General features: G+C 43.7%; 1 protein-coding gene across 1 annotated transcript; it reads left to right on the top strand.

The window, feature by feature from the left end:
- The first annotated feature begins 1,933 nt into the window (after positions 1 to 1,933).
- On the top strand, positions 1,934 to 13,307 carry UCHL1 (ubiquitin C-terminal hydrolase L1). Its single transcript, XM_014857173.3, has 9 exons — positions 1,934 to 2,076; positions 2,193 to 2,204; positions 2,676 to 2,804; positions 5,610 to 5,760; positions 7,519 to 7,604; positions 7,683 to 7,730; positions 8,574 to 8,640; positions 9,553 to 9,611; positions 12,867 to 13,307. Exons 1-9 carry the CDS (start codon positions 2,044 to 2,046, stop codon positions 12,951 to 12,953), a joined length of 672 nt encoding a protein of 223 aa, XP_014712659.1. The 5' UTR covers positions 1,934 to 2,043; the 3' UTR covers positions 12,954 to 13,307.
- Positions 13,308 to 13,511: the final 204 nt, after the last annotated feature.

The raw sequence follows: 13,511 nt of genomic DNA, 5'->3' as shown, positions 1-13,511 counted from the left end.
CCTTGTAAGCAGGGAGTTGTTTTATTCGATGGTCTGATGCTTCCTGGCACACAGCAGGCCCTCAGTACCTATATCTGTTGAGTGCATGAACGAACACCTTTAACAAAGATTTCTCATAGTGTTTTCATGACCACTTTTACTGTTTATTTTGGTAATAACTGTCACGTGCTAGCTTCTCCCTGTCCACCAGCCCTTATCTCAAATGTCACTTCCTTGCGGAAGCATTCCTGATCCCTACGCTAGGTCAGGTGCTTCTGAGCTCTGCTCCCTTTCACACCACTCTTATTACTGATACAGCTTCATGAGGGAAGTTTCCACACTAATTGTGTTCACGTTTGTACCCCTCGATTCCAAGCTCAGCACCCAGCACATACTTCATCAGTACTTCATCAGTCTTTGCTGAATACACGAAGTAAATTGGGATGTACTTTGTCTCTGGCTAAAGGCAAGAACTTATTCAACACAGCCGGGTGTTTTTGTCCTAGCTATTCACCTGCCTTTACTCTCAAGTTGTTATCTTTTTTTAAAGGCATAATGTTTTATTGAGACATAATTTACATAAAAAATTCATCCATTAAATTATTCTTATTAATGTTTTTCCTCTCTCATTTTCTATGTGAAGGTGATTTTTCTGATGGTAAAAGTGGGAAGAAAACAGAAGTAGAATTTAGTGAAAACTTGGATACAGAATGGCTTCTAGAGCCCAATTTGCCAGAGTTTACATCTGTTTTACTTTGCTATTGTGATCATAAGTGAGTTAACCTCTCTAAGCCTTGGATTCTGATCTGTAAAACTGCACTGATAGGAGTTTCTTCATTGCATACTCTAAGGATTAAATGAGAGGACATGCAAAGGATCTGTTCCACTGATCCACTGTAGAGGTAATAGCTCAAACAATGTAGATTCCCTCCCGTCTCTCTGTCACCTACGAACCTTGGACTCCGTAAACAGTAGGTCTAGTCTTTCACCACCATCATTATTTTGTTCTGAACGTAGGTTTTAAAATACCCAGCTTTCTTGCTTCCCTTGTATTTCTGCAAGTCCCACTTCAATGTAAGATTTAGCTTCCCTGGCACTATTCTTAGACATTTTATTCATTCTTCGGCATATGCTTTTTCTCTCCATCTTTGGAATATGCCAGTGGGAAAAAGAAACCCCACCTGAGATCATTAGAGATGATTTTTTTAGAAATGGTTTCTTCAGTTGCCCTTCCTTTCTTCACTGGTGTTCTATTGTGAACACAGAATTTTATTTTTCAAAACCTCCCGTTCTTTTAGAAACCCTTTTCCTTTTACTTCCTCTCATCTCGAAATGGTGCCTGTCTTTTCCCCGGATCTGTGTCCTAAAGTCTCCACCGCCTGCCTTCTCTGTATGTTGTGTTACGGTCACCTCCCCCAGGTTTCTACAGCTTCCCCATGACCAACCAGTTCTTTCCGGGGACTCACATTACATCAGCATTCCTAACGCAGTAGCTGCTATATTCCAGACTACGTTTTATTCTAGGCAGTTCAAAACGAACCTCAGTACCGGTTTGATTTAACATGGAGGATGAATTGTCTAAGGTCAAACGCAAACTGCTGCGAGATTTGGGAGACATATTTATATTCATATTAAATATATACCTGTTGAGTTGAAGCTTTTTCTCAACGTTTCAGAAACCCTGAGGTTTCGGATAACTGGGATGGTAGAAAGGGTGGGTTTCCAGAAACTTCGCAAAAAATTAGACTCCATCAAAAAGGACAGCTCCATACACTCAAGCAACACCCACCAATAAAACCCATCTCCACAACCACGAGATTATCTCACCCTCAAGTGAGACTGCAAGGTTCGGGGGCCTGACCGTACCACTCCGCGCGGCGCACGGGGGGATTCGTGCCCATTTGCCTGCGACTGACCGTTTCCCCCTCGCTTGGTTGTGCCCCTGCTCCCCCTGCGCAGGCACCCACAGTGCGTCAGGCCGGCGCTTTATAGCGGCAGCCTGGGCGGCTCCGCTTGCTGTTTTTCCTACTCCCTGGCTTCTCCTTCCTCTCGCTCTTCGCGAAGATGCAGCTCAAACCGATGGAGATTAACCCCGAGGTGAGCGTCAGGTGCACCGTTGCCCGGGGAGCGCAGGGCTGAGGGACAGCCCTCGCCAGGTTGCCGTGTCGCTGACTGGTTTTATTTTTGCATTTTTTCTTTTATTTGCCTTTCAGATGCTGAACAAAGTGAGTGGCGTCTCGCGCTGCCTCTGTCCCCCTCCCCCGGGAGCGCCGAGGCGGAGGCGCCCACCGGCTCTGGTTGCTTCGCAAGGACCGCGCGGCGCCCTGCGCGCTCCAGAGGCCGCCCGGCCGGGGCGCGATCGCGGCGCCCTCCCTCTGCCCCTGCCTCGGGGTCCGCGGGTGACTCTGCGAAACCTGTCGGGGGTGGGGTGGAGGAGGCCGCGCCCAGATGCGAGCGCAGGGCCGAGCTCCGGAGGGCGTGGCGCGGGCCGCGCGGACTCCGGTGCCCGGGCTTCGCGGGAGCCACGTGTGGGCCGCGCTTTGTGCTGTGTCATTGCGCCGGCAGGGGTGGGGGCGGGGCGGGGACTCCTCCCAGGCTGGGGTGAGGGCACGGAGGGGGCCGAGCCGACCCCGCCCCCCAGCAGGTGCCCCGACTTGCCTGTCTCCGCGCGCCTGGCTTACTTGTCTCTTCCGCAGGTGCTGACCAGGCTGGGGGTCGCCGGCCAGTGGCGCTTCGTGGACGTGCTGGGGCTGGAGGAGGAGACTCTGGGCTCGGTGCCAGCGCCTGCCTGCGCCTTGCTGCTGCTGTTTCCCCTCACGGCCCAGGTAGGGGGCTCGGGGTGCGCGCTGCCCCTAAACCGGAGAGAGGCATTGAGGATAGTGTAGGCTCCCAGCTCCCCTTCCTTCCTGGCCTGGCGCCCAGATCTGGCAAAACTCTGGGGGATGGAGGGAGGAGCCCACATCTTAGTGGTACCTACTCACTGGGGCTCCTCTTGTAATAGCGCTTATTGCTTCTTCGCTCATCCATCCAGCATTGCCTTGAATTTGAAAGAGAAGAGGCATCTCAGTTCCGTCATCCCAAGTCCAGGGAAATAATTCATCCTACTCATGAATTCGCTTGAACCTAGGCTTTTCTGAGCCCTCTATCCCGAGGAATGGCTGGTTGTTTCCCTTTAAGTGTTGTGACCTGTCTGTTTATTGTTTGGTTCTCAGGCTCCCACCTTGCTGTAAAACGGAGGGGGACGGGCTCGCCTAAACCACAGGAAAACAATAGGTTCTTTAATTCTCCACCTCCACTGCTTGGGTCTCCCGTGGACTCGGGATTCTTCCTACCCTTCCACTCCCTGCAACAAGCACACTTGGTTTTAGCCTCTCCAATGTGCCGTTTTAAAAAGCTTAATCATCTGTGTTTGGTTCTTGTGTGGGAACCTCCTTCCACCTCTTACCCTCTTTCCTCTCTGACCTTGTAGCTACATGAAATAGGTGGGCATTAGATAGAGCAGTCTTGGAAACACCTTTTCATTTCCCTTTAGATGGTCTTCTTCCTACAAGTATGCATGGATATACGTACCTCAAAGACTGAGCATCAGATATAAAAAGGTAGCTGCGATAATTGTTGCCTTGCGACGTATGGAATCCCACTAATTAGCATGGCATTGTCTATCTCCTATTGCTGTCACTTGACCCCTGATTGGGAGTGTTTGAAATTTGCTTTAGCAAAACTTCAGATGTTTACATTCGGGGCATCAATCCGAATGTAGAGTGAGCTTGACTGAATGAAGCACCATCCTAGGGCTAGGTATTCTAGAAGCATCCTCAGCATAAATTAAACCCTATGCAAAGTTCTAGGCGTTCCTCCTAGTAAATAGGCTAAGTATTGTGGGTTAAAAAATACTTATTAAAGCTATTAGAATAATCCCACTGACGTGTCTTTTATTGCCAAAGCCTTTACTTAAGTTAAAACGGAGCTGCCAAATAATTGCAAGTCAAATTAGCTTCGCTTTTACCAAATCAAACACGGTCACCTCTCTCTCATTTGAGCCTCACCGAGCTTTCTTAGTAGAGGAACCATGATGACTCGGAGGTTTTGAGCAGCGCTCAGAGGCAAGGCCTCTGGGAGGCAGTGGTGCAGCGTGTTTTGCTTTTCAAAAGCCCACTGGTCTCCTTTTGCTGGATCAAGCAGCTCTTGTTAGAGATCGTTCTGGGTTGAACGTTTTATGTTTGAAAGAGCTCGAGACTTCGTCCTTTAGCTCCAGTTCATTCTTCCAGATTTATGGAGCACCTATTCTGTGACACAGAACACCTATTGGACGAAACACTGAAGCACATTGAAAGAAAAGTTGAGGTTTATATAGATGGACTTCCAAAGAAACTAGTGTTAATTTAGAAAGCATCTAATTTTACCTAGGGGAGAATATTGTGAAATCCTAAATGGACCACTTCTAAAAAGGTAATTTTAAGTGATAGTGAAATATTTATAGAATGTCGATGAGTAAGAATACAATTCTTAAGGATGGTACTTTCCCATTTTTAAAAAACTTAACCTATAAAAGTGAAAATCCTTAATAGTCAGTGAGTAGCTCAATCCAGGGATCTCATAGATACATGATGCTGGAAGTTCCTACTAGTTGGAGTTTAAGTTGATTGTGGGATAAGAGATCTTATTCCTGTGATAGTACCACAGACAAGGCTTAAACTTCAATTACATTTACAGTGATGCAAGGCTACTAGAATTGGAAATATACTTCTGGTGTTCCGTTTGAATTATGCTGGTTATGGGAAACTATTGTTTCTGTAGCATTAACACCCTGTTTTTAACTGAGAAGTTATATCTTTAAGGTCTTTAAAACTCATTAATGAAAGGTCCAGACAAGCCCATTAACTTGCTGTACAGAGAGCTGTGGATGCTTTGAGGAAAACTATCGCTAGTCTCATTCATTTACCGCAAATTGCTGATCTCTCCTCATTGAATAGTTGGCAAGGAGAAACAAGTGTCACATGTTCCTCTTGTAGGATGAGATGATTTTGGGAAGTCACAGCTCAGCACTCTAGACCAGTTGCCTTTCCTTCCTAAAAGGGGTGAGGAAATAATTTCTTTAAATTGTTTCTTCCAACAGTTGAGGCTCATTTTGTCTTTGTTTTTGAAGAGAAGTATGCTTGGATGGAATAGAAGTAGAATTTTAAAAAATAGTGTGATATAAAGTGGCTGACGTTCTCGTTGGGCGTTAAATTGACTAAAGCTTGATTGGAATGCCTACACGAAATACAGTTGTCCTTGGTGTTAAAGGAAGAAAATCATGAGCTTGTCTGTTTTTCTGACTTCAGGACCCCATCTGATTCAAGTGAAAAGGTTGCCATGGTGTCTCGACAAAGCCTTGGGCAGTATCCAAGGCCGTGACTGCACTGCAGCATCAGCGGGTGGAGTCGCAGAACCTCTCGGAACCCCATGGGCCTGTGTGGGTGTGGGAGCAAGACAGGCCATTCTCTGGGCGCTGGCCAGCGTCTCGAACCAAGGCTCCTGGTTGCACATCCCACTGTGTTTCCATTTAGGTGGTAGAACTCACTGTGCTGCCATCTGCTAGTTCTTTGCATTTTCGTTTTGAGATTTGAAAATGTTTTTTACATTCACAGCATGAGAACTTCAGGAAAAAACAGATTGAAGAACTGAAGGGACAAGAAGTCAGTCCTAAGGTGTACTTCATGAAGCAGACCATTGGGAACTCCTGCGGCACCATCGGACTTATCCACGCCGTGGCCAATAACCAGGACAAACTGGAGTTTGGTAGGTGTGGGTTTCGAGGACAGTCATCCTCTAGCTGACCCCTAGTTAACCATAACTCTTTCCAAAACCCCCAAGGGTCTATTCAGCAAAATCATTGCCTTAATTTTTTTGGAAACCTCTCCAAACTTAATCAGTGGGTGAATTCTTATTGATTCTCTCTTTTGAGGGATAGAAGCTAATTCTTCAAGAAGCATGGTTTGGCTTCTTCCACTGGAGAGGAAGAGTGAATGAGACACACTTTTGGGCTGCCTCTCTCCATAAGTTGTGAACAAGTCAGATCAGGGGTTTTAACTCACGTCCAGTGGATGCTGTGGAGGATATAGCAGAAGTGAATTTCAGCTCTTAAGCTTGTCAAAAGCGCAATTGACAGCACTAAAATATGTTCAAATACATGGCATTATATATGATTTAGGCCAAGGGTCAGCAAACTTTCTTAAAAGGCCAGAGAGTACATTTTTTAGGCTTTGAGGGCTATATGGTTTCTGCCCTTGTAGTGCAAAGGCAGCCATAGACAAGATGTAAACCAATGGATGTGGCCGTGTTCCAATGAAGCTTTATTTACAAAAAGAGGTGGTAGTAGTTTGCCAAGCCCTGATGTAGATGACAGACAGAGATGGCTAAGAATTGAATACCTTCAGCTAATAGTTCATGCCATTGCTTGTAGCAGGTCACATACTTTTTGTTTGTTTGTTTGTTTAAATAAGGGAAGTGTGGCCAAGACTCTACTCCTGGTATACTTTTGAAAGTAAAAAAATTAACTTGTCTGACCATGAAGATCCAGATCTAGAAGTTGCTTTTTCAAATATTGACTGAGCCATATTAAAAAGTTGTGACTTGATCCTTTCTCTTTCTTCTGCCATAAGCTTCACTTTATCTAGAATACTGTTCTCCTGAGGCCAACAGAGATAGTAACTCTTGTAACAATGGTCACAACATGCCAAAGACTTTATATGAGCTACAGCCCTCCTCATAAAGTTAAGAGATTTCCTATCACTTCCTAATTTTGAATGGTCTTCATTTAGCAAATTTGTTATTTAAGTTTAGAGCTGAAAGTTCAAATAAGGCCTTTTGAAAGATGTCACTCTTGCTCTAGCTATGTGTTCAGCATCTCCTGGACTCACCTGTATTGAGCAACAACAAAGTGCTTATACCAACTGTCAGCTGGTCGTTGTCTCTAGGCCAAACTATTAGGCTCTTTACATTTCTATTTAAGATCCTTAGGCTAATATCTATCTGGATAACCATATTACACGATTGCATTTTCTGTCCTGATATAAAAAATCTTGGTTTGAGAACTATTGCTAGATTAGAATGTTATTGTTGCATCATGTATGCAATAAACATTAATTGTGCATGTGAGGTGCTGTAGATAAGAGTGATAGACAAGGCAGTTCCTGCCTTTATGGCACTAAAAATCTCACAAATACTTGTTACACATGGATAAATGCTTGTAACAAAGGTGATAGATTTGAGAGATGAGTGTGAGGTGGGAGGTGAAAGGGCCAGGGTGGCAGGGAGGAGATGCAAGAAAAGGCTTGGCACACTGGAGTAACAGAGTTCTCTGGCTTGAATGCAGTAAGAGGGAAGTGATTGAAAAAAGAGGCTGGGGAAGAGGGGACAGCTCATCCACATGTTGGAGGCCGTAGTAAAGATTCAGGTCTCTAAACACGACGTGCTGTGCAACAGCTGAAGTCAGCAATCAGTGTGCACCCATTCGCATTACCTTATCTGTACTAATGTGGGCATTTTTTTTTTAAGAGGATGGATCGGTCCTGAAACAATTTCTTTCTGAAACGGAGAAGTTATCCCCTGAAGACAGAGCTAAATGCTTTGAAAAGAATGAGGTAGGAAGAGAACTTCCAGAACATCACTTTTCAGTAACTCTGGGGGGTTTTGTGCTAATTCTTCTCTCTTTTCTGCAGGCCATTCAGGCAGCCCATGATGCTGTGGCACAGGAAGGCCAATGTCGGGTAAATACAAACACAAATCAGAGCCAGGCTGCTTAGCTGCCACCTGTGTTTCCCCTGAAGTATGTGCAAGAACCTCTTTACGGGAACACAGCAAGTGTTTTCACCCACAGCCAAATGACACCAGAAAATTATGGCTGAATAACACTCTTCAGAAATGCAATTGGCAGTTGACGTAGTCTTGAGTAAATTCAAACTGATAGTATTTTGTTTGGATCCAAATGAGTCTAATAGAGTGAGTAACACTCCCGCTAGTAATTGAGCATTTCAAATGCTCTTCTCACAGACTTTTGGAGATAGTCAGATGTACTAGCAAGGACTGACAGTTTCTAGAAGGCTTAGTATACCGTTAATCTGAGCAGAGCCTTCAAGTCAAGTGTTAATTAGGTGTAGGTCAGTGATGGTGCCTTTATAACTGTAACTGGCTCTGCCACTTTCTAGTCCTGACCTCTGGTGACATGTTTATCCTCCCTGAGCCTTAATTTCCTCCTTAATAAAAATAAGTAATAGAATTATGATAGTTACAGTGTTTCTACCTTAATGGGCTTAGAATAGGGCCTAGTATATAGGAAATACATAAATATTAGCTCTAATAATGTAAAATAACACATAAGCAATTCCGGTTCAAGGATATTACACTTAAATAATGAGAGAATTCATTTTCAATGAATTAAATTCTGCTTATAAAATAATCATTGCAAAATATATGTATCAAATCAACATGTTATACACCTTAAACTTACATAATGTTATATGTCACATCTCAAAGCTGAAGAAAAATTTAAAAACACAGTATAGTACAATAAAGAATACTCATTTTCAAAAATATTTCTTGACTCTCTTCAGGTAGATGACAAAGTGAACTTTCATTTTATTCTGTTTAACAACGTGGATGGCCACCTCTATGAACTTGGTATGTTTGACTCCGTTTTTGGAATCTAATATAGTTTCGTGCATTCTTTTCATGATTAATTCCTCTTACAGAATTGGTATATAACCTTGTGGTGCTGTCTATCTTTATGAAGCCAGAACAACAAGCTGTTCTCATGAGGCCGCTTAACCCTTTATCGTACCCAGAGCACTCCCTTCAGGCAACTGACCTGCTGAATGAATGCTTTAGTCACAAACCAGTAAAGAGAATAGATCAGTGCCAGTTCAAGGCGTACGAGTTCATATTTTCTCTTCCCATTTTCCACCACAGCATTACCAGCATTGGGTGCCTAGTATCATCCTTTTCAGACAAGGAATGCTTTTGGAAAAAGATCAGTGCCTCAATATGACTTTGTTTAAAAAGAATTGGGACATATTGGGGTAATTTCTATTAACTGGTATGTGGCAACAAGGAAACTTGTCCATCTTGTAAGAGTCATCCCCTTTGTATTGATGGAGAAGGACTTGCAGCCATGTTGTTTCAGGTCAAGACACTACCTATGGGCAAACAAGAGCAAAGGAGATTTGGGGCCAGTTGGCAGTCGTTGAGGGGCAGATGCAACCTCAAGGACCCCTTCCTGTTTCCACCTTTCCTGTACGTCAGAGACTGCATCTGACTTCTGCTCTGGTCCTTCCCAAGAGTTGGGCACAGGCGCTCTATTAGGGTAGCGAGATTGGGCTTGTGTGGTCTTGTTGATTGTAGATGAGAATTGCCTGGGATGGATTTCTAGGAACACTTAAACCTCATTTTCAGCTTGTTATAATCAGGCTTCCCTTTCTGGGAGTGAGCATGGCAGTGGTATTTGGAAGGATCTAGAACTCCCCTTTCAGTTGGGCAAGCACAGCAGCCAGAACACGTGCAGAGAAGATTGACTTGCCTGGCTTCTTGTTACAGATGGGCGGATGCCTTTCCCGGTGAACCATGGCACCAGTTCAGAGGACCTGCTGCTGCAGGTAATCTTTGGAATCTCTCCACTAGGGCCCGTGTTTCTTTAGCCAAATTGTCTATTCTGAGGTGCTCACACCTTTTCAGTACTGCCAACACCAATCATCTGGGTTAATAGCAGTCTTTAGGGCTTAAAGATCATTTGGTAATTCTCTCTACCTTATTTTATAGCAAATGGTTTTAAATAGGATCCTTTGGAGCAGCCCTGACTAATCTGTATTGTGTGCTGTCGTTAGCCCATGGTTGGAATTAGCCTGAAAGCCATTGCTTTCCTTCCTTGTGGGATTAAGGTGACCGTTGTCCTCTTGTCAAATTACATCGTGGGTAACGACTGGAGGAGCAGCAACCTGAGCCTTTCTAATCCCTCAGGTGCTGGATTTGGGTCAGGCCTGTAGGTGGTGTACCGTGGATTCTGGTTAGGCAGTTAACTTCAGGAGTTTTTCTTCCCACATAGTCTACTCTTACAGGATGGGAGAAGCAGATTCAAAACATGCCTGACAAGAACTTTAAGATGCAGGATCACTGTGTAACCATCCTGGGACAAGGGACTACAGAAACCTCGTAGTTCTGTACAAGAGTTCACTAGCCTACGCCTCTTCACCCTAAAAATGAGGCTCTCAGATTGAATCACTGCTCTGTTATAAAGGAAAGTTCCTTAACTGTGATAAAATAAAAAATGCTGTTAAGGCATAACTACTTCATTTGTAGTAGCAACGGCTAATCTTTTTTGAGTGCTTGCTGTGTGCAGACCAGGGGTTCGCAAACTTTTTCTGTAAAGAGGCAGGTAGAAAATATTTCAGGCTTTGTGTGGCATATGGCCCTATTCCAAGTATTCAATTCTACTGTTACCGCTCCACGGCAGCCCGTAGACAATGTCTACATCAGTGGGTGTGGCTGTGTGCCACTCAAACTTCATTCACAAAAACAGGCTGTAGGCTGGGTTTGGCCCCCAGGCTGCAGTTTGCTGACCTCTGTGCTAGATGCTATTCTAGGTGACTTATATCTTTTATAGAATCCTTTTAATGAGGCTGTGAGGTCGGTGTTATTATTCACATTTTACAGATGAAGAAACTGAGGTGCAGAGATTAAGTGATGCCCTAGGTCAGTGACGTAAATAGCAGAACCATGGTTCAAATTGAGACCATCTTAGTTACTGTACAGTACTAGCTGTCTATATAATGGACCTGATGACTGCAAGGTGCTAGTGGGCCAGATTATGCCACTGTAGGAGGGAGGGTCGCTTTCTCTAGTTTGCTGTCATATACACCTGAGATCAGTTAGAGCTAAATCTTGGATGTACAAGGGATGTATGGGAGTAGTAACATGGAATGAGAAATCTAGAGAAACAGGAGCTGCGGGGCATTGCATGAGTCAGAATTTACTTATGGGAGAGAATAAGAACACTGGCAGAATTTCTGATCATGACCCATTTGGGGGAGACTGGTCCTTCTAATAAAGCTCCTGAGGGACATCCTAACTCATATCTAACCCTAACACCATAAAATGTGTCCCACATAGGATATCTAAAACTGTTACTTCAGTAGAATTTATTTGGTATGGGGAAGGCAGAACTTTTGTTTAAAAAAATAAATAGGGGGCTGGCCCGGTGGGATAGTGCTTAAGTTCACACACTCCACTTTGGAGGCCTGGGGTTCGAGGGTTCGTATCCTGGGTGTGGACCTAAGCACTGTTTGTCAAGCCATGTTGTAGCAGCATCCCACATACAAAATAGAGGAAGATTGGCACAGATGTTAGCTCAGGGCCAACCTCCCCCTCCGAAAAAGACAAAATAAATAAAAACTAACTTCTCCAATTAGAATCTCATTTAAAATTAAAGGAAGATAGGGGCCAGCCCGGGGCCAAGTGGTTAAGTTCATGTGGTCCACTTCAGCGGCCCAGGGCTTTCGCCGGTTCCAATCCTGGGCACGGACATGGCACTGCTCATTAGGCCACGCTGAGGCGGCGTCCCACATACCACAACTAGAAGGACCCACAACTAAAATATACAACTATGTACTGGAGGGATTTGGGGAGAAAAGGCAGAAAAAAAAAGATTGGCAACAGTTGTTAGCTCAGGTGCCAATATTTAAAAAAATAAAAAATGAGTATAAACCAGCATCGTAATTAGTGAAATCTCTTATCCTCAGTAAGACTGGCTCTATATGGTTAAAGATGTTTTAGGGTGTCTAAACTGTACACTGAATTATTAAACTTGTGAGAAAATACTTAAACTTAACCCAAGTATCCTAAATTGGAATGAATTTGGTCACTGCTCATTGTGTAGGAGATGGCTTTTCTCTTTAGAGACACACCCTTAGTGTTAATTAACACTGTGGATCCTACAGGAAAGTTAGTTTCAGGAAAGAGTGTCTGGAGTATCAATATATGAAAAATTTTGATAGAGAATAAAAGGTAGATGTCAATCTACATCACTTAGTTTTTACAGGTGGTTCTAAAGCAGAAACGAAACTCTCACGTGGTTGATGCTTTTTAAGGGTCAAACTCATGGAGGTGGTGGTTTCTAGTCCTTGGGGGCTGATGTTCCATGACTGTTCTGTGTCTTAGAGTATTCCTTATCCTCTTAAAGGTCTTATATCTAATATGGTTTGTGGAGCTATCTTTCCACTGGACTTTTACAAATCGAGCAGAGTGATTGATATTTATGATCCAAGGCGTTTAAACCCTAGAGTTTGGTAAATAAATTAACATTAGAATCGATTTTCTGTTACCAATCTTTGTAATCTAGGTCTTAGCATTAGTAATACATGTCACTATGCCATAAATCTAAGAATCCTTCACTTTGTACCTAGAATACCAGGTGTTTAAACTTTAAGGCTGTTTCATGAAATGTTTGCTTCAAAGAAATTTGTTTCTACTCTGGGAATTTCTGAGTTAGGATAACTTTTCTCTTATGCCGCTTTATGGGAAAGAGATCAGTTTTCTATCTTGTTTTGATTTGAGGAAAAGAGCACTAATGGTGGTGAAGTTATCCCATCAAAACCAGGCACAAGGTGGGAGAAGCTCAGAGCAGTTGGTGGAAGGAATGAAGGAGCCAGAGCTTCTGAAGTCAGATCTCTGGTGCAGGGCCCCGTCTTTTCCATCACCTGGAAGTTTTTCTCTTGCCCTAAGCCAGCCCTGGTTTCCAAGTTTAACGGGAGGTTCGAAGTTGATCAGAGCATTAATAGGCCTTCCTGGTACTTGCCCTTTGAAACTTTCATTTTGAGCTGTTGCTGTTTGCATATTAATGACATTCCTCCTTTCAGGACGCCGCCAAGGTCTGCAGAGAATTCACTGAGCGTGAGCAAGGCGAAGTCCGCTTTTCTGCTGTGGCACTCTGCAAGGCAGCCTAATGCCCTGTAAGAGGGACTTGGCTTTTTTCCTCTCTCCCCTTCAACGTGAAATATATCCTGACCGATGCAGTCTAAGATGCTTCCCTACTTGTAGAACACAGCTGTTCTCCTTTGGTTCTGCAGGCCTGCTCCTCCCCTCCGCCACACCCAAGCACTAGCAGAGCTCAGCTGTCGATCGAGCAAAGTTTGGTGTAAGCTTCAGGTGGCGAAGCATTTCCCCCAGTGTATGTCTTGTATCTCAATATCTAATGCTTTAAATGGCTACTTTGGTTTGTGTCTGTAAGTTAAGGCCTTGGATGTGGTTTAATTGTTTGTCCTTAAAAGGAATAAAACTTTTCTGCTGATAAGAAATAAGCCTAAACTGGTTTTTATTTTTTCTTTTACTTCCCCCCCCATAAATCTTATTTTTATAGTACTATATATTTGTTTTCCATGTAAGCAACTCATAACACAGGTTAGAAAATTACCAATATCGTTGGTTCACTGTGTCTCTAGACGTTTTTCTATACATTTATATTATTATGTGTACCTGTAGGTTTTAAAAAAAATTTTTAAGTA

The sequence above is a fragment of the Equus asinus genome, chromosome 3 (assembly GCF_041296235.1).
Source record: "Equus asinus isolate D_3611 breed Donkey chromosome 3, EquAss-T2T_v2, whole genome shotgun sequence".
Taxonomy (NCBI): domain Eukaryota; kingdom Metazoa; phylum Chordata; class Mammalia; order Perissodactyla; family Equidae; genus Equus; species Equus asinus.
This window is presented reverse-complemented; position numbering and strand designations above follow the sequence as displayed.

Bases quoted from the DNA above. Each gene is read 5' to 3' on its own strand.
- UCHL1 (XM_014857173.3), top strand. From the start codon at position 2,044: ATGCAGCTCAAACCGATGGAGATTAACCCCGAG. The intron at 7,731-8,573 runs GTAAATACAAAC...GACTCTCTTCAG, and splicing joins CACAGGAAGGCCAATGTCGG to GTAGATGACAAAGTGAACTT. The intron at 8,641-9,552 runs GTATGTTTGACT...TTCTTGTTACAG, and splicing joins TGGCCACCTCTATGAACTTG to ATGGGCGGATGCCTTTCCCG.